The 27,207-nt window shown below is 43.3% G+C and overlaps 1 protein-coding gene across 1 annotated transcript in view; it reads left to right on the top strand.

Annotated features, from left to right (window-relative positions):
• Positions 1 to 8,884: 8,884 nt before the first annotated feature.
• The window catches only part of LOC109916393 (A disintegrin and metalloproteinase with thrombospondin motifs 12-like), a 465,504-nt gene continuing 447,181 nt past the window's right edge, over positions 8,885 to 27,207 (top strand). Inside the window, exons 1-2 of the mRNA XM_048604457.1 lie at positions 8,885 to 9,008; positions 9,173 to 9,600. Coding sequence (XP_048460414.1) covers positions 8,885 to 9,008; positions 9,173 to 9,600 — 552 coding nt within the window. The remainder of the gene's footprint in view (positions 9,009 to 9,172; positions 9,601 to 27,207) is intronic.

The raw sequence follows: 27,207 nt of genomic DNA, 5'->3' as shown, positions 1-27,207 counted from the left end.
TCCAGCTCTGCACCTTGTTGTCTCTTGACTTTTAACTGACTTCTGACATGGTCTAGCAAGCCAGTCAGTTCAAGGACAATTGGAAATGGGCACAAAATACTGACCTTGCCACCAATGTCCACAACCCATGTAAAGAATAATAAAAATGTTTGAAAGTAAAGTGATCTAGTCAGTCCCATTTCCCCTCTCTCTCCCCGGAGCTACTCATATTTATTTATTTCAAGTGCTCACCCAACTTCCTTTTAAATTAATTTGAAATTGTCTTTGATTCCACCAAGTAACGGAAACAATTTCTCCTTGGCAGCCATATCCAAACATTGCCATTAGTTTGGACACTTCCATCAAATCTTATCTCAGTCACTTTTGCTTCAAGGGTAACAACACCACCTTCTCCAATTCCTAATGTTGAAGCTAAAATCCATCAGCCCAAAATGTTCCTGGTAAATCTTTGCTGCACCTTTTCAAGGAAGGCTACATTCTTTCTAAAGCATGTTGACCAGAACTGAGTTATACTCTCGTTGTGGCCTAATCAGCACTTTATAAATGTTTAACATAATTTCTTTGTGTTTGTAGTTGAGTCTCTGTGAAGCCCAAGGCCACATATGCTTTGTCACCCACTTTCTCATAATGTCCTACCACCTTTAAAACTTGATGCACATGCATCCCAGGGCCCTCTGTTCATGCACAATGTACAAGCTGTAGAAACACACATTTAATCTATGTTGCCTGTCTCTCTGCCAAAATGCTTCACTGCACATCTCTTCATCTTCAGTTCCAGCTGCCATTTGCCTGCCTATGCTGCTGGCCTATCTATATCCTGTCGTAGCATATTGGTATCTGCCCACTATTTGACATAGAACCATACAAATGATACAGCACAGAAAGGGGTGATTTGGCCCATCTTGTCCATGCTGACCCAAAGACACCCAGTTGCCCTTTCTAATCCTATCTTCCTCACACAACCCCTAGCCCTACAGCGTACAGCCCTTAAAGTACAGATCCAGGTTGTTTTTGAAAGATTTTAGGCTCTCTGCTTCCATTACCAACTCAGGCAGTGAGTTCCAAACACCCAATACCCTCTGCATCTTCCGCTTAGCTTGAATCTATGATCCCTGGGTTTTGAACTTTCTGCCAAGGGAAACAGGTTCCTCCTGTCTACTTCTATCTCTAACAATTTTGTATACTTCAATCACGTCAGTCGTCAGCCTTCTCTGTTCCAAGGTAAACAACCCCAACCTCTCCAGACTCTCCTTACCCTACAGTTCTCTGGACCTGTCAACTTTCTAGTCAATCTTCTCTGCACTCTCTCCAGACCAATTGCATCCTTTCTGTAATACAGTGACCAGAACTGCACACAATGCTCCAGTTATGGCCTCACCAGTGTCTTATACAGTTTCATCATTACATCCCTGCGTTTGTATTCTATACCTCTGCCAATGACGGACAGCATTCCATATTCCTTCTTTACAACCTTATCTACCTGTACTGCTACCTTTAGGGAACTCTGCACTTGTGCACGAAGATCTTTCACTTCATTTACCTATGATGTGGAGGTGCCGGTATTGGATTGGGATAGACAAAGTCAGAAATCACACAACACGAGATCATAGTCCAATGGGATTATTTGAAAACACAAGCTTTCAGGCCTCAGTCCTTCTTCAGGTGTTAGAGAGAGAGAAAGAGAGAGGTAGTATCAGACACAGAAGTTATAATTAAAAAATCAAAGGTTCACACCATTGGTGAGGATGTACTGAACAAACCTAAGATGCTATTGTCACTTGACAACAGTCCTTCTGCAAACCACCTTTTGGAAGCAGTGACCACACTGATGCAGATCTTCCCCACATTAGCCAATCAGTGTCACCACTCTGCTGCCCTCTTCTGGGTTTGATATCACCAGCAAATTTTGAGAATTTACTCTGCATTCTAGATTCACGTCTTTCACAAATCAGTGATTATCCTTAATTAACTCAAATCTCTCCAATTGTCTGCTAATTCTTTTAGTAATTATTGTTTCTAATATATTACCTACCAATGATGTTAAACTCATTGGCTTCTCATTGATAGAACTGTCCTCAAACCCTTCCTGGATTAAGAACTAGACATTTGTCATTTTCGCATTGTTAGCACCTCTGTCGTATCCTGGGCAGTTTGAAAAATGATTTCACTGTCACCATTTCCTTTAGCAACCTGGATGCAAACCAAGTAGATGCGACAACAAATCTATTTCAAGCATTCTGATATCTTTTCATAATTTTACTAGATTGCCCTCCAGTATAATTCTATATTTCGAACTGTACTTCGGAGCTGCTGAAAATATGTAATGTATGATGGCATAGATCTTCAGATTTGTTTTTTAACTCTTTCTTTTCTCTAATCTTGGCCTTCTAGACAGTCCAATAAAGTCTTCCATTCTGTTTTCTGGTTTCTGGCCATTTAAAATGGGGTGGATTAACAATATGTCTCTGTAAATCTCACCACATTGCAGAAAAAGTACATACATCTGTGAACCAGTTTTATTTCATGAAAGTATATTGTGATACCATCTGATGTTCTTTGACCCAGAAGCAATGCAAGAAAAATATAATTTATTTAATATTTCTCCAGAATCTATAATCGTCTATAAGAATGCTTGAAAGAGCTTTTAGAGTTTTATCAATTTAAAAAGGGATCAATTCTAATTTCTTGAAAAATAAGAAATGCTTGGCAATCTGTGATCTGGAAGCATTACCTAAAGAAAGGAAGTTTAACATTTTAAGTTCATATGGTTAAGCACAATGAAGAGCTACAGATGACAGAGCTGCAGCAGAAAGAGAGAGACTACAGAAGGCTTATTTACAAGGAGATGAGCATACAATTGAGTTAAACAGCAGAACACTATGGACATGGAAAGAGAAGGAATTGGGCAATTTTGCTACCATGGCTTGATCAGATAAATGAGTATCTTGTAATCAAGATTGATATGAATCTAGCTAAGCAGCTTCTGCAGAAGCATGCTGTGCAATTGACAACCATCTCTGGGCTCCACAGTGAGGAAACTGGTACCAGTGATTATGAGTGGAGCACCAAACCAATTGAGTAGGAAAGAGATCCTCTGTACGAGAGGCTGAGGTGAAAAACTTTGGAACTGCATGTAGGTTTTGGCACTGAGTTAGGAAGATAGGGAACAAGAGCCTTTGGATTTAACCCTTTTTATCATACTTCAGTAAAGGGCCACTTTGAGTCAGTTGAAGTGGGAGGTGTTAGAGTATTCGCCACTTGCCAGGCTGTGCAGTTCCTACAAAATTCTAGAAGCTCGACACTATCCAGGACAAAGCAGTGCTGCTAGATTGGCACCCATCTATCACCCTCAACATTAACTAGTGATGCACAGTAGCATCTACTAAATGCCTACCAACTCATCAAGGTTCCACTGACATCACCATCCAAATTGCAACTTTTACCATCTGGAAAGTTTAACTGAAACTTCAGTGCCCAATAACAATTGCATGTTATATCTTGTGCCTGTTCAGAAGCACCCCAACCTTCCCCATAAAGTCTGGTTCCAAGTCAAGATTGGTGATGATTTGTCTGCTGATGATCTTTGATGTACCCTATCAGCCTGGTGCTGTAAAAGACCTCAGTTGGGCACAGCAGGTATCACAAGATCATTAGCCTGCACCTTTACTGCTTCCTTGGCCAAGGTCCAACAGATTTTTATATTTCTATCTAACAACAGATTTCCATATTTCTCTGGTGTATTTACATGTTCATGAATCCTGTGCAAACTTTAATAACTATTTGCTAAGTGTTTCCGTGCTGCTTTATTGCTGGTTTGTTTGTGTTGGCATCTGGGCTCGCATTAGTTTTCATGTGCTAAATTTAGGTCGCGTTGGAAAATAGCTTGGGTAGCTTTGGCCTAAGGACTGAAGAATTGTGAAGTAAAAAAGTTACAGAAAACTCAGCACTGCTGGCTTCAGTAGATGGATTGGGATGGATGGAGAAGAAAAATCAGATCAAAGCTATCCAGTCTTTTGATCCACCATGCTCGGAATTAACGGCTTAATACTACAGAGAGGTGGAAAATCCTTTGCGATGGCTCTTTAATCTGTTGCTTTTCTACTCGCCCTTGACTGCAATTTCCATCAGGAGTTACTCTGGTGCACTGACCTCTACATCGCCGAGGCCAGGCGCCAACTCTCCGACACCTCCTCCTACCGCCCCCTTGATCATGACCCCACCCCCGACCACCAAACTATTATCTCCCAAACCATCCACAACCTCATCACCTCAGGTGACCTCCCACCCACAGCCTCCAACTTCACCGTTCCCCAACCCCGCACCGCCCGCTTCTATCTCCTTCCCAAAATTCACAAACCTGATTGCCCTGGTCGACCCATTGGCTCCGCCTGCTCCTGCCCCACCGAACTTATCTCCACCTATCTCGACTCCATTTTCTCCCCCTTAGTCCAGGAACTCCCTACCTACGTCCGTGACACCACCCACGCCCGAACCCTAACCCTATCCTCCAGAACTTCCAATTCCCCGGTCCCCAACATCTCATCTTTACCATGGACATCCAGTCCCTATACACCTGCATTCCCCATACAGATGGCCTAAAGGCCCTCCGCTTCTTCCTGTCCCGCAGGCCCAACCAGTCCCCCTCCACTGACACCCTCATTTGCTTAGCCAAACTCGTCCTCACCCTCAACAACTTCTCTTTCAATTCCTCCCACTTCCTACAGACAAAGGGGGTGGCCATGGGTACCTGCATGGGCCCAAGCTATGCCTGCCTCTTTGTAGGTTACGTGGAACAATCCCTCTTCCGTACCTACACTGGCCCTAAACCCCACCTCTTCCTCCGTTACATTGATGACTGTATCGGCGGCGCCTCGTGCTCCCACGAGGAGCTCCAACAGTTCATCCACTTCACCAACACCTTCCACCCCAACCTTAAGTTCACCTGGACCATCTCTAATACCTCTCTCTCCTTCCTGGACCTCTCTGTTTCCATCTCCGGCAACCACCTCGAAACCGATATCCATTTCAAGCCCACCGACTCCCACAGCCACCTAGAATACACCTCCTCCCACCCACCTTCCTGCAAAAATGCCATCCCCTATTCCCAATTCCTTCACCTCCGCCGCATCTGCTCCCAGGATGAGGCATTCCACACCCATACATCTCAGATGTCCTCTTTTTTCAAGGACTGCAACTTCCGCCCCTCTGTGGTCGAGAATGCCCTCGACCGTGTCTCCCGCATTTCCCGTAACTCATCCCTCACACCCCGTCCCCGCAATAACAACCAAAACAGAATCCCCCTCGTCCTCACGTACCACCCCACCAACCTCCGGATCCAATGCATCATCCTCTGACACTTCCGCCATCTACAATCCGACCCCACCACCAAAGACATTTTTCCCTCCCCACCCTTATCTGCTTTCCGGAGGGACCACTCTCTCCGTGACTCCCTTGTCTGCTCCACATTCCCCTCCTCACCTCACCCGGCACTTTTCCCTGAAACCGCAGGAAGTGCTACACCTGCCCCTACATCTCCCCCCTCACCCCCATCCCAGGCCCCAAGAAGACTTTCCACATCAAGCACATGTTCACCTGCACATCTGCTAATGTGGTATACTGTATCCGCTGTTCCCGTTGTGGCCTCCTCTACATCGGGGAAAACAAGCGGAGGCTTGGGGACCGCTTTGCAGAACACCTATGCTTGGTTCGCTCTAAACAACTGCACCTCCCAGTCGCGAACCATTTCAATTCCCCCTCCCATTCCGCAGACGACATGTCCATCCTGGGCCTCCTGCAGTGCCACAACGATGCTACTCGAAGGTTGCAGGAACAGCAACTCATATTCCGCTTGGGAACCCTGCAGCCTAATGGTATCAATGTGGACTTCACAAGCTTCAAAATCTCCCCTCTCCCAACCGCATCCCAAAACCAGCCCAGCTTGTCCCCGTCTCCCTAACCTGTCCTTCCTCCCACCTATCCCCTCCTCCCACCTCAAGCCCCACCCCATCTCCTACCTACTAACCTCAACCTGCCCCCTTGACCTATCCGTCCTCCCTGGACTAACCTATCTCCTCCCTACCTCCCCACCTACACTCACCTTTACTGGCTCCATCACCGCCTCTTTGACCTGTCTCCTCTCCACCTATCTTCTCCCCTATCCATCTTCTATCCACCTCCCCCTCTCTCCCTATTTATTTCAGAACCCCCTTCCCCTCCCCCATTTCTGAAGAAGGGTCTAGGCTGGAAATGTCAGCCTTCCGGCTCCTCTGATGCTGCTTGGCCTGCTGTGTTCATCCAGCTCTACACCTTGTTATCTCAGATTCTCCAGCATCTGCAGTTCCTACTATCTCTGAAACAATTTTAACCCCCATCAGGAGTTAAACGTATTCCTCCCATTTGCCGCTAGGTGACTCTAATGACCAATTGTACACTTGGAACAACTCCTGTATGAACTTACATTCAGATAAAACCGTCCTCATTCACCGGTCAAAAAGATACACTGGAAATGTTTGATCATTCACTGGTGGTTTTCAAATGAGGGCGGGCTAGGGGTTCTGTTGATGTAATGTCCTCAATAGTCGTTTTGTTCAATAATTTTGAAATCTACGTGATATTATTATATCTTTGGCGCAGATTGACGGCATTAGTTATTTAGATAAATATCGCATATATGTAAAACTTCAAAGTCTTTTGATTACTAGCGTAAAAGTATTTTCCCGGATGTGATTGAGAATGAAACTCAAAGGCTGAGGAAAGGTCACCAGACCCGAAAAGTTAACTCTGATTTTTTTCTTCACAGATGCTGCCAGACCTGCTGAGCTTCCAGCAACTTTTGTTTTTGTTCGGTCTTTAATTAATGCGGCAATTTTTTTACGCTAAAGGTCTTCTAGATGGAATTTACTAAATCGAGGCGCAAAGAATATCTTAACGCCACTTCCATTTTGGAGCACTAACATTTATTCTGAAAAAAAAACAGAATGCTGGAGAAACTCAGCAGATCTTGTAGCAAAAACAGAAATTGCTGCAGAAGCTCAGAGAGAAATCAGAGTTAACGTTTCGGGTCTTTTTGTTTCTGATTTACAGCATCCGCAGTTTTTTTTTCGGTTTTTACTTCGGTCTTGTAGCATCTGTGGAGAGAGAAATTTCGAGTTCAATTCGAGCCCAGTTCTGAAGAATTCATTCTGGACTCGAAAAGTCAACGCTGTTTCTCTCTCCACAGATGCTGCCAAACCTGCTGAGTCCAGCACTCTTGTTTTTAAAGCTGAACTGATTGTTACTGGAGTTGATTAATCACTCCCCTAAAGATTGGATCTGTTTACCGTGCAAAAATTAAAAATAAAACTGACAAATCAGTGTACGAAAATAAAACAAAGAATTGCGAGTGCTGGAGAAACTCCGCAGCTCCAGCAACATATGCCAATGTATGGAGAAGGGCAAGTGTGTGTCTTTAATTTGGTGTTCCGGCAGTTTTATGGCTGCTAAAAGATCTCCAATTCAACTAGCTAAGTGGGAGCAAATTACTGCAGATGCTGGAATCTGTACTGAAAACAGCAAATGCTGGAGATCACAGCGGGTCAGGCAGCATCAATGGAGACTCGAAACGTTAGCTTGCTGGCTCTCCATCATGGATGCTGCCTGAGCCGCTGTGATCGCCAGCATTTGCTGTTGTAACCAGCTAAGGACTCGTTGGGATGATCACTGACAGGGCTAAAACGGTTAGATGAACCTCAGTAGTATTCTGCTGGCTGTATTCTAGCGGAGTGGTTACCTGACTCCATCAAAGCGCTGCTTAATGTAAAACAAACACACAAGGTTGCAGTTAGATTTCTAATACAAGCATGTTGTAAGAAACCGAGCTGGATTGAAAGGGCAATGGGGAAACCATCGCCCTGTGAGGTATGACAGTAACAACAGTTACCAGCTTCCACCCCCCCCGCCCCCCAACCCGGAGACAAACGCTGATGTGACCAAATAGCTAGAATGAGTTTTGAAAATCTAAACATTATCTCTCCCCCGTATCCAATGGACTGGGAGGTCACACTCCTGCTTTATTGAATCCCCAGGGAAGCGCTCGCCTCCGCCTCTCCAGGAGGCAAAAGGCACTGGATCTGAAATTGGCTCTGCCACTGGCCAATCACCTTTGGTGGGAGGAGGTAACAATCGGCTTGTACAGGGAGAGAGAGAGGGCGGTTTAATTTAAAGAATCAATGGCTAATAATTCAGATCCAGGTCGCATGATGATACACAAAGGCATCAAAAGACGTGGCAAATTCTGCTCTTTAAAGCTGCTGCTTCTGTCCTCTCTCACTGATGCAACCAAGTGCATTTGGAACCCAGGAGAGAAGGGAGGGGGTGGAATTCCTTTAGATATTCCCATTCCCCTCAATGTTGTTAACACAACTGCAACGTGTGAAGGAATCGTGTTTAAGAGCTAACACTCCATTCGTTGGCCACATTGTCAATTTTCTGAATGAACAAGCGAGCAAGGAAATATTTAAAATCAGGAGTTCAACTCAGTGAGGAGGGGGGAAGGGGTTATCACCTATGCAGACTGTCACTGCGTGCAATAACATGCATGTTTCTGTACAGAACTGCACACATTTCCATGTAAACCGGAGTAAACTCTAGGGGTTTTTTTTTACAAAAAGTTGGAAACCGCCAAAGGCAGTTATCGAACCCTCCCCTCTTTCCTTAAGAAATATTACGCCGAAGTTTTCGATTACTCCTCCTCTGGCCATCGCCTTCCCTTCTCTCTGTCCGACCTCTCTGCTATCTGTTCTCTGTATTGAGGAGGGGGTGGGTGGTCGATCCATGGCCGGGGCCCGTGCATCGCCCAGTCTGCTTGCAAAACCTCCTTTCAGCCGATGCAACTTTTAATCGAACCATGCCTGTTCTGGGAGGACGTTTGATCACGGGCGTCCCTCTTCTCTTCAACGTCTTCAGCTTTGTGGCAGCCAGCCACGGTGGCCTCCAGCTGGACAGTTTGCAGTTTGCAGATGAGAAACAAGGTTTGTCATATTTTCGTTAACAGACTTACCCCCCCGCCAGGGGTCCACTCATTGCTGCTGCACGTAGTGCACGGGTGGATTCCCCCCTCAGTGTTTGCGAGTTGGGGGACGGGGATGAGGGCTAACAACTGGGGTCACTCCGGCTTGCTGGAGTAATCCCATAGTCACAGCAGCGGCGCGCTGTGGAGGATCGTATGCTCCATTGGTTTGTGTCTTTTCCTTCTCTCTTTCAGAAAAGTTTATCAGGAGTTTGCAAAGTTACGAAATAGTGCACCCCATCAAAGTGGACGAACGTGGAGCTGTTCTGTCCCCGAACGTCACTTATTATGTCAACCATGTTAAAAGGAGAGACCTTAACAACAGAGAGGAGCATGTTTATTACCAACTCGTCCACCGAGGGCAAAAGCTGCTTTTCAACTTGACACTCAATCACCCCTTCCTTTCGCCAGGCTATGTCCTAGAGAAAAGATACGGAAACGTAACTGGTACCGTCGTTCAGAGTCCTACAGGGAACGCGTGTCACTTCATGGGCAGAGTGGAGCACCCACATCTGGGGAGTGGCAGTGCTGCTATCAGTACCTGCAGAGGACTGGTAAGTGAGGAGGAGAGCCAGTGCAACCAGCAGAAGATTATGCAAGGACTGAGTTGACTTTAATCTTGGAGGATTTATGAAGAGAAAGCCTCTGGACTTGATAGCAAGTTCAATAATTTTAGGGCCTGAGTACCTTCTTCCATGTCCTTACCCCAACCCCCACACGACCTCTGTCCCCAGCCCCCACATGGGCTGTTATCACAGCAACCCATTGTCAGCTACTAACAGTCTCCATTAGCAGCTTTTCATTCTCCCAGGCTGACCTTTATCCATTCCTTTGTCTGTCCAACTGTTGTACTCTCTCTCTCTAGGCTCCATCTCCACCTACTGTTTATTTCTCCTCTCATTCCATCTTTGGCATATATACCAACCTCTTCCTAGCCACAATCAGTTGAGGAAGGGTCACTGGACTCAAAACAGAAGGGTCTGAAGAAATTTCTGAAGAAGGGTCTAGGCCCGAAACGTCAGCCTTCCTGCTCCTATGATGCTGCTTGGCCTGCTGTGTTCATCCAGCTCTACACCTTGTTATCTCAGATTCTCCAGCATCTGCAGTTCCTACTATCTCTGAAACAGGAAGCTCAGGTTCATTTTTGCCAAACATCTATGTTCTGTCCACAATGTGTTCATTCACTCTTCCCAATGTAGAGGAGACCACACTGTGAGCAGCAAATACAGTCAACTAGATTGAATGGAACACAGGTAAATTGCTGCTTCAGCTGGAAATAACTGCTTCACCACACACCAGGCCTTGTCATCACATGGACTGCTTCCACAACCAACCCATTGTCAGCTACTAATGGTCCCACTTAGCATGTATTGATTCTGCCAGATTAATTTTGACCCATTCTTTTGTTTGTCCAAAAACAAAGTTGCTGGAAAAGCTCAGCAACTCTGGCAACATTTGTGAAGGAAAAATCAGAGTTAATGCTGCAGGTCGGGTGACCCTTCCTCAGAACTGATGGTGGCTGGGAAAACATCAGTTTATATGCATAAAATAGGGAGGTGGGTGAGGTAGGGAGTAAACGATAGGATAGAGCCCAGAGAGAGAGAAAGACAGTTGGACAGACAAAGGAGTTGCTAATGATCAGGCTGGGAGGGTGAATAGTTGTTAATGGGGACTGTTAGTGACTAACAACAGGGGGTGTGTAATGGCAGGCTATGTGGTAACAAGGTCTGGTGGGCGGGGTAGGGGGCTGGGACATGGGAGAGTTTAAGCCCTAAAATTATTGAACTCGATATTGAGTCCGGAGGGCTGTAGGGTCCCCAAGTGAAAAATGAGGTGTTGTTCCTCCAGCTTGTCCACCTGTTTTTCTCTTTCTTTGGGCTCCATCTCCACCTTTACGCCTCTGCCCGCCCCACTTTCAGCATATTATACCAAACTTTTCCTAGCTACTTTATAAAAAACAAAAGATCCATGGCTGCTGTAAATCAGAACAAAACAAAAATTGCTGGAAAAGCTCAGCAGGTCTGGCAGCATCTGTAGAGAGAAATTGGAGTTAATGTTTCAGGTCCGATTTTCGGTTCCTCAGAACTCAGAACTTGCTGAGCTTTTGCAGCAATCTCTTTTTTTTTCCCTAATTACTACCAGTTCTAAAGAAAGTTCACCAGACCTGAAACACTAACTCTGATTTCTCTCCACAGATGCTACCTGACCTGTTAAATTTTCCCAACAATCTCTATTCTTGTTTCTGATTTCCAGCATCTGCAGTTCTTTGAGTGGTTGATTTTGGCTTTAATCTTATTGGCAGGAGGCTAATTAGCTGTTCTCTCTCACCAGTCAATCCAAAACAAAACTCTACTGATTGATTGACTTCCAAAGACATGATAGAGCATATCACAGCACACACCAGAAATGATTAGACCTGCCAAGGTTTGCCAGTAGAGGATTGCAGTCATTCATACAGAACAAAGCTGTGAAAGCTGGAGGTCTGAAATGCTAGGAAATGCTAGAAATGCTCAGTGAGCCAAAATCGTTAATGTGGAGAAAAATGCGTAATTTGTTTCAGGCACAACCCTGTGTCAATTCAATTGGCCCATTCTCCAATTCAGTTGGTCCATTCTCTGCACAACTGCTACTGTTCCCGACTTGCTGAGTGATTCCAGAATTTTTCTAGCTTTATGAAAGTCATGCATTGTCATATATATTGATGATTGTGAGGTTATCTGCTTTGACAGCATAAGCAAGCAGGCAGATATTATTTGAATGGGGATAGTTTGAGAAAGGGAGAGGTGCAATGAGGTCTGGGTGATCATGTTCACCAGACACCTAAGGTAAGCATGCGATGCAGGCAAATGGAACCTTGGCCTTTATAGCAAGAAGTTTCAAGTAGAAGAGCAGGGATGTCTTATTGCAAAATTGTACAGGGTTGTGGCATGACCACATCTGTAGTATTGTGTGCAGATTTGGTCTCTGCAGAAAGATGTGCTGGCTATAGAGTGATTGCAGCAAAGGTCTACCAGACCTGGTTTGGCAGCACTGACTTTCGAAGGGAGACTGAATTGATTAAGATTATATTCACTGGAGTTTAGGAAAATGATTGGGGGTTGTCTCATTGAAAGCTATAAAATTCTAATAGAACTAGACAGGGTAGATGCAGGAATGATATTCCCATTGACCAGGAAGTCCAGAACCGAGGGTCAAAGTCTAAAGACATGGGTAGGCCATTTAGGGCTGGGAGGAGAAATTTCTTCACCCAGAGAATGATGAACCTGTGGCATCCTCTGCCACAGAAAGCTGTTGAGGCAAAAATATTGGCTAGTTTCAAGAAGGAGTTGGATGCAATTCTTAGGGCTAAAGCAATCAAAGGGTATGGGGAGAAAACAGTGACAAGGTACTGAGTTGGATGATTAGCCATGATTTATATTGGTGAAGCAGGCTTGGTGGACCAAATGGCATAGTCTTGTTCTTGTTTTCTACGTCATATTTAATCCTCAATACAATTAACCTGTTTTAACACTACATTATCTTTGCTCTCCAGCTATATGGTTTCCATACCTAAGAAATGCAAGATAAGGAAGTGTTTTAACTTTTTCTGAAGATAACATTGTTATAGATCAAGACTGGACCAATATGTTATTCTGTTGTCGAAAAGAGATAAGTGGTCTTTGCTGATGAATAAAATCAGAAGACATAGGAGCAAAAGGAGTCCATTCACCCGAAGGAGGTGGCTGTACCTTTCAATGACGTAATGGCTGATCTGACAATCCTCGACTCCACTTTGCTGCCTTATCTGTCGATTCTCTTACTGATTAAAAATCCATCTCAGCTTTGAATATATTTAATGACTGAGCCTCGGCAGCTTTCTGCCAAAAAGAATTCCAAAGATTGACTATCTTCTGACAGGAAAAAAATCCTCCCTGTTTTTGTTTTAAATAGGAGGACCACTTTCTCTGAGATTCTGCTCACTGATCCTAGTCTTTCTCACAAACAACCTCTCGACATCTACCCTGTCAAGTTCACTAAGAACTTCTGGTGTTTCACTAAGCGTCTCATCTCATTCGTCTCAACTTTAGTGAGTTCAACTCCAACCCACTCAGCCTGTCCTCATATTAAAATCCCTCTGTACCTGGAATCTACCCATTGAACATTCTTCAGACTGCTTCCACTGCCGGTATATGTCTCTTTAGATAAGGGGTCCAAAACGTTTCACATTATTCCAGGTAAAGTCTGACCAGTGCATTGTGTTCATTTAGCAAGATCTCATTCCTATACATCAGAGATAGTAGGAACTGCTGATGCTGGAGAATCTGAGATAACAAGGTGTTAAGCTGGATGAACACAGCAGGCCAAGCAGCATGACGTTTCAGGTTTGGACCCTTCTTCAGAAATTGGGGAGAAGAAGGGGATTCTGAAATAAATAGAGAGAGAAGGGGAGCCGGATGGAAGGTGGATAAGGGAGCAGATAGGTGGAGAGGAGATGGACAGGTCAAGGAGGTGGGGATGGAGCCAGTAAAGGTGAGTGTAGGTGGGGAATTAGGATGGGGGTTGGCCTACTGTGTTCATTCTTATACACCAGTCTCTTTGAAATGTAAGCTTACATTCTGTTTTCCTTCCCTGTTACCCATGTGTTTGTTTTCCTTTGCGATTTGTGCACAAGGATGGCTAGTTCCCTCTGTGACGCAGTTTCCTGCAGTCTTTCTCGATTTAAATAATATTCCCCATTTAATAATAATAGGAATCCTCCATCTTGTGATGAGAGATTATATAGTGGATGGAGAGACACAGGACAGGAAGGTTCCTGGATTAATGCCAGATGTTATGAGCTAATTGCAGTTTGTTTAGGTTTGGTCATTGTAATTGGCATCACCAATGGCATCTATCAAACCATGCGGGATATGTGTATGCATGTGAGGAAAAAAATGTGAAGCCTATGCTGCTGAACAGCTTTGTGGTACTCACTGCTTAAATGTTGAGCAATAACTATGTGGACAAAGTATAGAGGTGCCGATGGAATTGTGATCTGGTAAGGTGCGTGGTATTGAGGAGACAGGTATATGAGATGAAAGGTTTGTTTCACTTTTTCAAGAAATATCAATCATCTTGTCAAATATTTTTTAGATGATGAATCTGAACAACAGTTTGACGTTGAGGAGAACTCTGCGGGCATTGAATTGCTTTTATATAGTGCTGTGTTTTCCTTTAAATTGTGTGCCGAATGTGATTTGATATTGCTCATTGCACTGCTCTTAAAAATTATATTTATGCCAAATCTATTAGAGGCATTATAACTGTGGTCACCAAATCTGTACTCTAACAAATCTTTGACTTTCATAGCCTTGACATTATATACCACCTGTGCGTTTTTGTAGTTCACATCAATAATCAACCCTCATTGCTTCTATTGAGAGAGCAGTGTGATGCTGTGAGGAGAGAAACATTTTCTAGCTTTGTTCATTCTACATTTCGGGTCACTGTAATTCTTCTGAGTTGAAATGTTTTAAATTATATTTGTTCTATTTGTTCCAGGGACGTAGCCATCATCAGACCAAATGTATTGTTGATCCCTCATTGCCATGAGGAAGGTGGTGATGAGCTGCCTTGTTGAACTGCTGGGCTATAAGTACACCCACAGTGTTGTTAGGAAGAGACCCCTAGAATTTTGAACCAGTGAAAGTGAAAGAACAGTAATATAATTCCATATCAAGTTAATGTGTGGCTTGAAAGCTATGTGAAGGTGGTGGTATTCCCATGAATTTGTTGTTCTTGACTTCTAGAGTTTGAAAGTTAGGGAGATGCTGTCAAAGGAAACTTGATGAGTTACTGCAGTGCAACTTGTAGATGGTACACAATGTTGTGCCTGTGAATTGCTAGTGAAGGGACTGAATGATAAAGGTGGTGGATGTGGTGCCAGTCAAGCAGACTGTTTGTCTGTATGGTGTCAAGTTGAGTGTTGGAACTGTACTCATCAAGGCAAGTAGGGTATTCCATCACACTCTTGACTTGAGCCTTCTAGAGAGTGGACAGGCATTGGGGAAACAGGAGGTGATTGACCTGCTGTAGAATTCCTAGAGTCATACAGTTTTTACATCATTGAAAGAGATCCTTTGATCCATCGTGTTAGCACTGGTCATCAAGCATCTGACCATTTTCCAACACTTGACCCATAGTCTTGCATATAGTGGCATTTCAAGTGCTCATCTGAATACTTACAGTCACAGAGTCATACAGAATGGAAACAGACCCTTCAGTACATGCATCCACCACTTCCACAGGAAGTTCATTCCACATGCGAACCACCTTCTGTGTAAAGAAAAAAAATTGCCCCTCGTGTCTTTTTTTCTTAAATGTCTGGAGAGTTCCCACCTTTACACCGTCTTAAGCAGTGAGTTACAGATACCCAACATGCTCTGGATCCAATTCTTTTTCTTCAAGTCTCCTCTAAACCCTGTTTCCCTTAACTGTGACCCTTGGTTATTGACCCTTCCACTAAGGAGAACATTTTCACCCTAACTACTCTATCTATGCCCCTTTATATTTTTGTACACCTCCTTCCTAAATTATTATGACCAAAGCTTTATAAAAACATGGAAAATAGCAGCAGGAGTAGGCCACTCAGCCCTTCAATCCTGCCCCATCATTCAATATGATCATGGCTGATCATCAAACTCAGCACCCTGCTCCCATTTTCACCCAATACTCTTTGGCCCTTTTAGCACTAAGAACTATATCTAACTCCTTCTTGAAAACATTCAATGTTTTGCCCTCAACTACTTTTTCCTGCCACGGGCTCACCACTCTGAGTGAAGACATTTCTCCTCGTCTCAGTACTAAATACCCTTCCCCAAATCCGTAGACAATGGACCCAGGTCCTAGACTCCCTGGTCATTGGGGTATCCTTCTTGCATTTATCCTGTTGCATCTGTTTGAATTTTATAAGTTTCTGCAAGGTATAATTCAATGAGTATGATTACATCAGGCTGTTGTTTGATTAGATTATGGGGTGTGTGATGTAAAATGCATGATTTATTTACTTCAATATTAATTTTTGCATTTTTGAGTTTTGAGCTAGTAGCATATGGGTTTTCAGTGTGTCTGGAGGGATTTAATAATTAACTTCTGGGTGAGCCATGGCATTTTGTTTTCATTTTGAAAAGTTAGTGAACAAAATAAACAGTATATTGCATTAGTCAAAGGTTCTGGGATTTTTTGGGGGGCTTAGGGGAAACACCCACAGCTTGAGGAAAAAGCGTTGTTGTTTCAGTTTTAGGGCAGTTTGCAGAAATCTTGGCTGAAGCTGAACGTGTAAAACAGCTTCTTAGGGAAGGGAGTTAGTTTTAGGATTGTTAAGAAAAAGGTTACTTCAGTGCAACAAGTTTATTTTAAACATTTCGAACCAGAAGTGCTTGGTTAAAATCTTGAAGGGGGATATTTGAAGCTGAGAAAGTTGTAATTCAGTTGAATGAAGGCTCCAGGAAGAGGTATTAGACTCTCATGACTAGGACTTGAAGCCATGACTAAGTCAAATCCAACATGGAGTAGAGAAGTGCACTCTCTCTTGTTTGACTATTGTAATGGGATATTGTTGGGATAATGGGATTGTAATTTTGTTTCAAAATCATTAAATGTATGTTACATGTAAACAGTTTGGATTTATTCTACTTTATCTTTATTTCTTTAGCATTATAAATTTCTGTTTTATTGTTAAAACAAAAAATGCAGCATAACATGTTTGTGTTTTAAAACCATTGCAAATATGATCTAACAAGGCAAATTTCAGTCTGGGATCTGAGTTGTTTCAGTAATAACATTAGCTGGGATCATTACAAACAGTTTTGGCACAACTCCCCAGATGTTAGTCAGAAGGTCTTTGCAGGCTGAACAGGGCTGATTTTGTCATTGTTTTCTCCTGTACCTAGATTAATGTTGGGTGCTCTATGCAGTTTTGTTCCTTCTTTTAGGCTTTTTATCAGTTTGATAGAGTGGCTTGCAAGGTAGTTTCCAAGGTTTGGAATTGCTTGTAAGCAAGACCAAGCAAGGACAGCAGATTTCTGTACCTTAACAACATTCATGAACCAGTTTTAGGAACAGTCAGTAAAGTTTGCTTGCCATGAGGCTAGTGTGGAATTCCAGATTTTATTTAGTTCAAATTTCACCATTTGCCAGGGTAGGATTGGGACCGTAAGAAACTGTAGAAACTTGTGAACACAGCCCAGACCATCACGCAAGCCAACCTTCCATCCATGGACTCTATCTACTCTTCTCATTGCTGTGGAAAAGCAGCCAACATCGTCAGAGATCCCTCCCACCTGATGTTGGCTGACTGATCTACTGACTAACATGTGGGCTTGTACCAAAACTGTCTGTAATGATCCCAGCGGATGTTATTTCTGAACAAATCAGATCCCAGACTGAAATCTGCCTTGATAGATCATATTTGTATTGGTCCAACCTCTCCTTAGAAGATACAAAAGGTTAAATACATGTACCAACAGCTTCACGAACAGCTTCTTCACCACTGATATTACACTGCTGAACGGACCTCTCAAATTTCAAATCTAATGTTGATCTTGCTTTTGTACACCTTCTGTGCAGCTGTAACTTTGTATGCCTCGCTCTGTTCAAGCACCTATGATCTGTATGTCCATGTATATTATGATCTGCCTGTACAACATGCAATACAAAACTTCTCACTGTACTTAGGTACATGTGACAACAATAAATCAAATCAAACCATATCCCCAGACTATTAGCTTTGTGCTTGGGACTGTTAATCCAGTGACATTAAGACTATGCTATTGCCTATCTCTGAATCCTTGGCACTATTTACCCAGTAACCAAATGCAAGTTGCCTAACTTTTTAATAGGGCACTGGTCTAAAGATTTAGTGACTTGAAAGCCATATATACTAGGACCACAATTAATTCCATCAGCTGCTGGTTGTAGAAGAATAAGAATGGAGTGTAGTCATGCAGATACATGGCAGTCTCTGGCAGTAACAGTGGACCTTGAGCACTGTGCTCAAGAAAACATGATACCACAGAAAACGTGATACCTCACGAAAACTGTCATTTAAGTTTCTGCTTGCACAAAACCAATTCCTCCAATCGTGTCTTACTCTGATGTCTACAGGATCAAACAAACTCTCAAATTGAAGCTGAAAGAACAGCGGATGCTGTAAATCAAGAACAAAAACAGAAGTTGCTGGGAAAGCTCAGCAGGTCTGGCAGCATCTGTGAAGAAAAAAGTCAGAGTTAACGTTTCGGGTCCGGTGAGGGTTCTGAGGAAGGGTCACCGGATCCAAAACGTTAACTCTGATTTTTTTCTTCACAGATGCTGCCAGACCTGCTGAGCTTTTCCAGCAACTTCTCTATTTGTGTCTCAAATTGAAGCATTTGGGAAGCAAATGCAACTTTGGCATTTATTTTGAGAAGACTTGAATATAAAAGCAGGGATGGAACTTCTGAAGCTTTATAAGGCTCTGGTCAGGCGACACATGGAGTATTGTGTGTAGTTTTGGGCCCCATATCTCAGGAAGGATGTACTGGCCCTGGAGCGGGTTCAGAGGAGGTTCACGAGAATGATCCCAGGAACGAAAAGCTTGACATATGAGGAATGTTTGAGGACTCTGGGCCTATACTCATTGGAGTTTAGAAGGATGAGGGAGGATCTAATTGAAACTTACAGAATACCTAATGGCCTGGAGAGAGTGGATGTTGGGAAGATGCTTCCATTGGTAGGAGAGACTAGGACCCGAAGGCACAGCCTTAGAGTAAAGGGAAGACCTTTTAGAACGGAGATAAGGAGAAACTTCTTCAGCCAGAGAGTGGTGAATCGATGGAATTCACTGCCACAGAAGGCTGTGGATGCCAGGTCATTGAGTACATTTAAGACGGAGATAGATAGGTTCTTGATTGTAAAGGGGCTCCAGGGTTACGGGGAGAAAGCAGGAGAATGGAGTTGAGAAACTTATCAGCCATGATTGAATGGTGGAGCAGACTTGATAGGCCGAACGGCCTAATTTCTGCTCCTATGTCTTGTGTCCTATGGTCTTAAATTTTTAGAAAGGTGCACCATAAATGTCATGCTCCATGCAGCATTTAGTTTTGATAGGTTACAGAAAAAAAATTTAAAAGCTACAATGAAATGCCAAAATGCTTGGTCAGGAGCTGAGAGTTCAAGACCTTTGTGGTACACTCTTTGGACAAATGCTTTTCCAAATAATATAATAGAAATGACTGTGTATAGAATAGCATAATGGTAAAATAACACTCACTGGACTTAGAAACTGTCCTTTCCATGTCTTCTTTGTGTTGCTTGTTGATGCTGTCAGTGTCAATAAAGCTGGTATGAGAAACGGGACACTCATTAACAGAGCCATAATTTTGAGTGATATTTCACATAACAACCAGTAGGTGACACATGTCTGCCTAAAAGGAGGCACAGAAGTTTCATTCTGTGCTGATCTTGGCATTAATATTATCAATTTGTCTATGGATTTTCTGCTTCATCACAGAGACTGTGTGTGTACAATGAATCACTTCATGAGCCCAATTTTCCAATAACTCTAGGGTATTTGTCAGACTTTATTGTTTATTTAAAAATAAATCATGTACTGAAATTAAATGCTTCTATTTACCAAATTTAGAATTGAAGAAGTTAACTAGCTATCTCAAAATACCAAGCTGACAGTTGAAGCTGCATCTAAGCATTGGATGCTTACATTCAACAAAATTGGGATGTGTCTTTTCTGCTCAAAGTTCTACTCCCCCAATCCCTGACCTCCACCACCCATTCGACCATAATTACAGTGTTATTTTGGTGATCAGTCACTTTGTAATTGCTCCAGTAATTTTAGCCAAGTGGAGACATTGTTTGCATCTTTTGAGAGGACATTTTCTTCTGTGATTAGTGGGGTTTGGGGGAGCTGGTCAACGAGGCATTGTAACCATTAAACATTTATGATATCTTAGCAATTACTCTTGGCATTTTTGTTTAAGGAAGTAGTTGAAGAGTATTAGTGTTGAACTTGAGTCAAAAAAGCTGTTACATTTTTAACTTATTTTCCTATTTGGCTGTTCTATTTTTTATATGTATGCATATGTGGTGACACCTCTAGGACAGCATTATTAAAGTGGTGTATACAATGCCTGATACATAGTGCTTTACAACACTTGTTTATTTGTGGCCATAGTTGCAAGCATGGTCTTGTTTGATGACCATTGTCATTAATGGTCCAACACACAGTGCACTATATTGTAGCTTTAACACATACCTTTCACTTGCTTGGTAGATAGAGGGATAGCCCTGCTTCTTAAAGCATTCCCCTGCTGATAGGTGTGAAAAAGAGATGGATAATGTTGCATTTCAGCATGGATAAAAACCTACAGCCAAGTAGATCATAAATGGAAACAGATGGAGCAGCATATCTGCCAAGTGACACAGATGATCTGGCAAAAAATAAAACCACAAGTGTTCATGAGCTGTGCTATGTGTACAATTTCCTTATGGCATACTTTGTTTAACTTATTTGGATTAGGATTGGTCTGTCCTGGGATTGAAGTATGTGGAAAACTTATCTGTGGTGGTGATCAAATCTGCTACAGCTGTTTGACTGTGAGCTTTGTGAATTGGTACATTATTGACAATATATTGTCTATTGGTTTCTTTCAGAACACGTCAAAATTTACTCTCAGAAAATGTCTCAACATTTTTTGCTATGCAGGAACAGACCTCATGATTGTTTTTGTAGCTCGCTTTGTGGTCTTTCACCCTTCGTTAGAATTTTCCCTTTCTCATGCAGTTTGAAAATGATTTGAGTTATGATTTGCTGGAAGTTCAAGCTGACAATGACATGTTAAAGGCAACAGGGCATCTCCTTTAATCCAAAAGATTTAGGCAATGAGAAACACATAGATGTTAGGGAGGAAAAGCTAATTGGAGTCAAATCAGGTGAAAAAAGAAGAGGGGAAGAACGGTTGGATTAAGAGAAATGACAAAAGGAAAAGTGAAAATATTGTAAACTTAATTTTTTTTCAAATCTGTTAATTGCTTTCAAGATCAGAAAGTTTAATGAACATTGCACTAACAGTTATTGCATTGCTAACAGGCTCCTTATTGTTATCTATATGCCCTAATTTTTGACAATGAATTGAAAGGGAAATTACTGGATAAAGTTCTGAATGTATCAGAAAAACCATGCTGAGATGCCATGTGTATGAGGCAAATCACCTGGACTGCATAGAATATACACCAGAGTTCTGAAGGAGATAGCTGAGGAAATTGTAGAAGCATTGATGGTGATCTTTCAGGAATCACTGGAGTCAGGGAAGGTCCCAGAGGACTGGAAATGGCTAATGTAACAATCTTGTTTAAGAAGGGAGGGAGGCAGAAGACAGGATGTTGTAGGCTGGCTACCCTGACCTCAAGCCCATTATTAAGGATAATATTGTGGGGTGCTGGAAGCACATGGTAAAATAGGATGGAGTCAGCACAGCTTCGGCAAGGAGAGCTCATGCCTAACAAATCTGTTAGAATTCTTTGAGGAGGTAGTTAGACAAAGGAGAGCCATGTTCATGATCTATTTTGATTTCCAGGAGACCTTTGACAAAGGCCTGCGCAAGATACTGGCATGGATAGAGGATTGGTTGACTGGCAGAAGTGAGAATAGGAATAACGGATTTTTTTTCAGGATGGCGGCTGGTGTCTAGTAGAGTTCCGTAGGGGTCCATGTTGGGATGTTATACATTAACGTTCTGGATGAAGGAACTGAGGGCATTGTTGCTAAGTTTGCAGATGACACAAAGATGAATGGAGGGACAAGCAGTGTTGAGGGAGCAGGGAGGCTGCAGAAGGACTTGAACATGCTCAAAAGTGGGCAAAGAAGTGGCAGGGAGAATATAATGTGGGAAGGTGTGAGGTTATAAATTTTTTTAGGAAGATCAGAGGTGTAGACTATTTTCTGAATGGGAAAAGGCTTTGGAAATCTGAAGCACAAAGGGACTTGGGAGTCCTAGTTCAGGATTCTGTTAAGGTTAATATTCAGGTTCAGTTGACAGGAAAGCAAATGAGATGTTGGCATTCATTTCAAAAGGACTAGCAAACAAGAGTAGAGAAGCACCACTGGGGCTGTAGAATGCTCTGGTCAGACTGCATTTGGAATATATGGAGCAGTTTTGGACACATGAGGAATGGTTGAGGGCTTTGGGACTGTACTTGATGGAGTTTAGAAGAATGAGGAGGGATCTGATTGAAACTTACAGAATACTTAGAAGCCTGGATAAAGTGGATGAGGGGAAGATGTTTTCAATAGTAGGAGGGATTAGGACCGTGGGGCATAGCCTCAGGCTGAAGGGAACAGAGGTGAGGAGGAATTTCTTCAGCCAGAGTGTAGCATCTCCATGGAACTGCCGCAAAGGGCTGTGGAGGCCAAGTCATTGAGTATATTTAAGACAGAGATAGGTTCTTGATTAGTAACCAGATCAAAGGTTATAGGGAGAAGGCAGGAGAATGGGGTTGAGAAATATATCAGTCATGATTGAATGGCGGACCAGACTCAATGGGCTGAATAGCCTAATTCTAATGTTTTATCTTATGATTGTGTGGTCTAAATGGAGGAGTAGTGTAACTTAAGCAGCATGTTCTGAACGTTTACAGATCACAGCAAAACATTTCTTCCCCGACCTTGCTTGCTGGTCTAATTTTCACATTCATAATGGCATGCATCAGGAAATTTTCATTATTTTTCCAGGAAAATTTGGATTGTTAGGCCCTCTGTGGCTATTAGAGGGAGAGTACAATCCTGCTTGAATGAAGAACAGCACAAGGTATTTCTAAAATTGAGGTGTCAACCTGGTGAGAACTCAAATCAGGATTATTTGCATGCCAAACATCATAAGCATCAAATGATTGACAGAGCCAAGTGATTCCACAACCAATGGATCAGATCTAAACTCCGCAGGCCTGTCACATCTAGTCGTGAATGATGGTGGACAATTAGCAACTCACTGGAGGAGGAGGTTCCACAAACTCCCACCCTTGATAATAGGGCAGCCCAGCTCATCAGTGCAAACAATGTGGCTGAAGCATTCACAACAAAGATCCATCTTGACATCCTCCAGTGGTCCCCACCATCACAGATGTGAGATCTTCAGCCAGTTTAATTCACTCCACGTGATATCAAGAAACGGTTGGAGGCACTGGATACTGCAAAGGCTACGGGCCCTGACAATATTCTGACAATAGTACTGAAGACTTGTGCTCCAGGACTTGCTGCACCCCTAGCCAAGCTGTTCCAGTATAGCTGTAACACTGGTAGCTACCTGACAAAGCCGAAAATTGCCTAGTTATATCCTGTATACGGAAATCAGGACAGATCCAACTCGGCCAATTACCAGCCCATCAGTCTGCTCTCGATCATCAGTAAAGTGATGGAAGGTGTCATCAACAGTGCTATCAGGCAGCACCTGCTCAGCAATAACCTGCTCAGTGACGCCCAGTTTGGGTTCCGCAGGGCTACTCAGCTCCTGACCTCATTACAGATGTTAGTTCAAATTTGGACAAAAGAGCTGGATTTTGTAGGTGAGGTGAGAGTGATAGTTCTTGATGTCAAGTTTGCATTGACAGAATGTGGCATCAAGAACCACTAGCAAAACTAATCCGTAGGTATCAGGGGGCAAACTGACTGCTGGCTGGAGTCCTACCTGGCACATAGATTGTTGTGGTTGTTGGAGGTCAGTCATCTCAGCTCCAGAATATCTCTGTAGGACTTCCTCAGGGTAGTGTTCTAGGCCCAACCATCTTCAGTTAACTTCTGGAATATTGAAGCAGTCTATGTCTAAATGCAGCGTGACCTGGACAAAATCAAGGCTTGGGCTGACAAGTGGCAAGTAGCATTTGTGCCATACAGATATCTGGCAATGGCCAATTCCATCAAGAGAGATCATTAAAGACAATCTGTCCTGGACCTCTCATTTAGGTGCACAACAATGCCTGTTCTTCCTTAGGCAGCTTAGGAAATTCGGCATGTCCATGAGGACCCCACCAACTTCTACAGATGCACCGTTGAAAGCATGCTGTCCGGGTGCATAATAGCCTGGTATGGCAACTGTTCTGCCTAGGACCATAAGAAACTACAGAAGGTGGTGTGCACAGCCCAGACCATCACAGAAACCAACCTTCCATCCATGGACTTCATTTACAATTCTTGTTGCTGCAGAAAGGCGGCCAACATCATCAAAGACCCCTCCCACCCCGGTAATGCTCTCTTCTAACCTCTTCCGTCAGGCAGAAGACACAGAAGTTTGAACACACATCAACAGGTTCAAGACCAGCTTCTTCCCTGATGTTATTAGACTGCTGAATGGACCTCTCTAATTTCAAATAATGTTGATCTTGCTAATGGTGATCTTGCTCTGTGCACCTGCTCTGCAGCTGTAACCTTGTGTTCCTCGCTCTGTCTAAGCACCCTATGATCTGTATGTGAGATAACAAGGTGTAGAGCTGGATGAACACAGCAGGCCAAGCAGCATCAGAGGAGCAGGAAGGCTGATGTTTCGGGCCTAGACCGTTCTTCAGAAATGGGGGAGGCGAAGGGGGTTCTGAAATAAATAGGGAGAGAGGGGGAGGCGGATAGAAGATGATAGGAGAAGATAGGTGGAGAGGAGACAGACAGATCAAAGAGGCGGGGATGGAGCCAGTAAAGGTGAGTGTAGGTGGGGAGTTAGGAAGGAGATAGACCTACCTGTCTCCTCTCCACCTATCCCCTCCCCCATTTCTGAAGAAGGATCTAGGCCCGAAACGTCAGCCTTCTTGCTCCTCTGATGCTGCTTGGCCTGCTGTGTTCATCCACCTCTACACCTTGTTATCTCAGATTCTCCAGCATCTGCAGTTCCTACTATCTCTGAAATGATCTGTATGTCCTTGTTTGCAATGATTTACCTGTACTGCCCACAAAACAAAACTTTTCACTGTACTTAGGTACATGTGACTACAATAAATCAAATCAAATCAACCATCAAGCCTTGACATTCAATGGTATTACCATCACTGAATCCCCCATTACACCAAAATCCTGGGGTTACCATGGACCAGAAACTGAACTGGACTAGCAATTGTAAATATTGTGCTGTATGAGCAGGTCAGAGACTAGGAGTATTGCAGCAAGTATCTTTTTCTCCTGAACAACATTCTTCTAAGCCGTGTGGATGGGTGTACACGCAGCCGCTCCAAGGCTCCTCACATGGCAACTGGCGTTCAGAGGCCACGCCTATCCAGAGTTCATTGCTATACATGGATTTTGTAGGCTTGTGCAGCTGGGAAAAGAATTAGAGGGAATGTTGCTCCTGATACCCAAAACCTGTCCACGATCTACAAGGCACACAAGTGTGGTGGAATACTTGCCTGGATGACTGTAACTCCAACAATCTTTAGAGAAAAACTGAAAGAACTGCGGATGTTGTAAATCAGGAACAAAAACAGAAGTTGCTGGAAAAGTTCAGCAGGTCTGGCAGCACCTGAAGAAAAATCAGAGATAACGTTTCAGGTCCGGTGACTGAGAACTGATGGTAGCTAGGAAAATGTTGGTATATATGAAGAAGATAGGGTGGGGGGAAGGGATAAGGAGTAAGTATTGGTGAGGATAGAGCCCAAAGAGAGAGGAGAATGGTTGGATAGACAAAGGAGTTGATAATGATATGGCTGGGTGATGAATAGCTGTTAATAGGGACTGTTAGTGGCTAACAATAAGTAGTGTGTAATGGCAGACTATGTGATAATAAGGCCTGGTGGGTGGGGTAGGGGGCTAGGACATGGGAGAGTTTAGGCCCTAAAATTATTGAACTCAATACTGAGTCCAGAGGGCTGTAGGGTCCCCAAGCAGAAAATGACGTGTTGTTCTTCCAGCTTGTGCTGAGCTTCACTGGAACACTGCAGCAAGCCTGAGACAGAGATGTTGGCCAGGGAACAGGGTGGTGTGTTAAAGTGGTAGTTTCTCCAATCTCCCATCATATTACAGTCCTGCCACCCCAGAAACAAATCTAGTGGACTTTTGTTGCATTCCAGCTGTGGTAATAATGTCTCTTCTAAAGTAAGGGGGTTAAAATTGCATACAACACCTGACAGCCATAGAATCCGTACAGTGTGGAAGCAGGCCTTTTAGCCCATTGAGTCCACACCGACCCTCTGAAGAGTATCCCACCCAGACCCACCTCCCTGCTCCCTGCACCCCCCACCCGCCCATCCTATCCCTGTAACTCTGCATTTCCCATGGCTAATCCACCTAGCCTGCACACATCCCTGGACACTGTGGCCAATTTAGCATGGTCAATCTACCTAACCTGTATATCTTTGTGGGAGGAAACCAGAGTACCCAGAGGAAACCCACTCTGCATTGGGGAGAATGTGCAAACTCCACACAGGGTTGGAATCAAACCTGGGTCCCTGGTGCTGTGATGCAGTGGTGCTAACCACCTTGCCACCTCTCAAGCATAATATAATCAACGTTCTATTTAATTGAAGAGTTTGTAACTCAACTCCTGTTCTCACTTCCTCTTGCAATAAAGGCTCTGACATAACCATACAATTAATCTTTCTAATATACACAGGTATTGCAAGGAATTGAAAGGTCTCAATGGCCATATGGCCCACTCGTGCTCCTGTTCAGTATAAAGTATTATGTTCTTAACCTTAATGTATATTTGATCAATAACATAACCTTTGTTTCACTGGACGGAACTTTCAGGAGAGGATACTTGCAGCAGTTTATGACATCACAATAGTTCTACCAGTCCTTGTTTGTTATGATCTGACTGCATTGCTTGCAAAACAAGACTTTTCACTGTCCTTAGGCACACGCGACAGCAATAAATCAAATCAAATCAGCACTTTGTAAGGTCATCATTGCTCAAAGTTACATCATGTCAATGGCTCATTCTTGCCTATCTCTCTAGTAGTAGTTACTCTGTTGCTGGCATTTACATTATAAAGTTGACTGCATCTGTCAGCATGATCAGTTTATCTCTTTTGCCACTGAAGATGTCCAATTGGTGCACTTCTCAAAGTTTAGATCTTCCAATCGCTGTGATGAGTCCAACCTGATGCCCTCGGAAGGTCAGAATGTGGTAGATGTTCTTAACTCTTATCTGCTGAGAAATGAGAATGCTTGAAATTCA

The sequence above is a fragment of the Rhincodon typus genome, chromosome 1 (assembly GCF_021869965.1).
Source record: "Rhincodon typus isolate 14 chromosome 1, sRhiTyp1.1, whole genome shotgun sequence".
NCBI classification, from domain to species: Eukaryota; Metazoa; Chordata; class Chondrichthyes; order Orectolobiformes; family Rhincodontidae; genus Rhincodon; species Rhincodon typus.
This window is presented reverse-complemented; position numbering and strand designations above follow the sequence as displayed.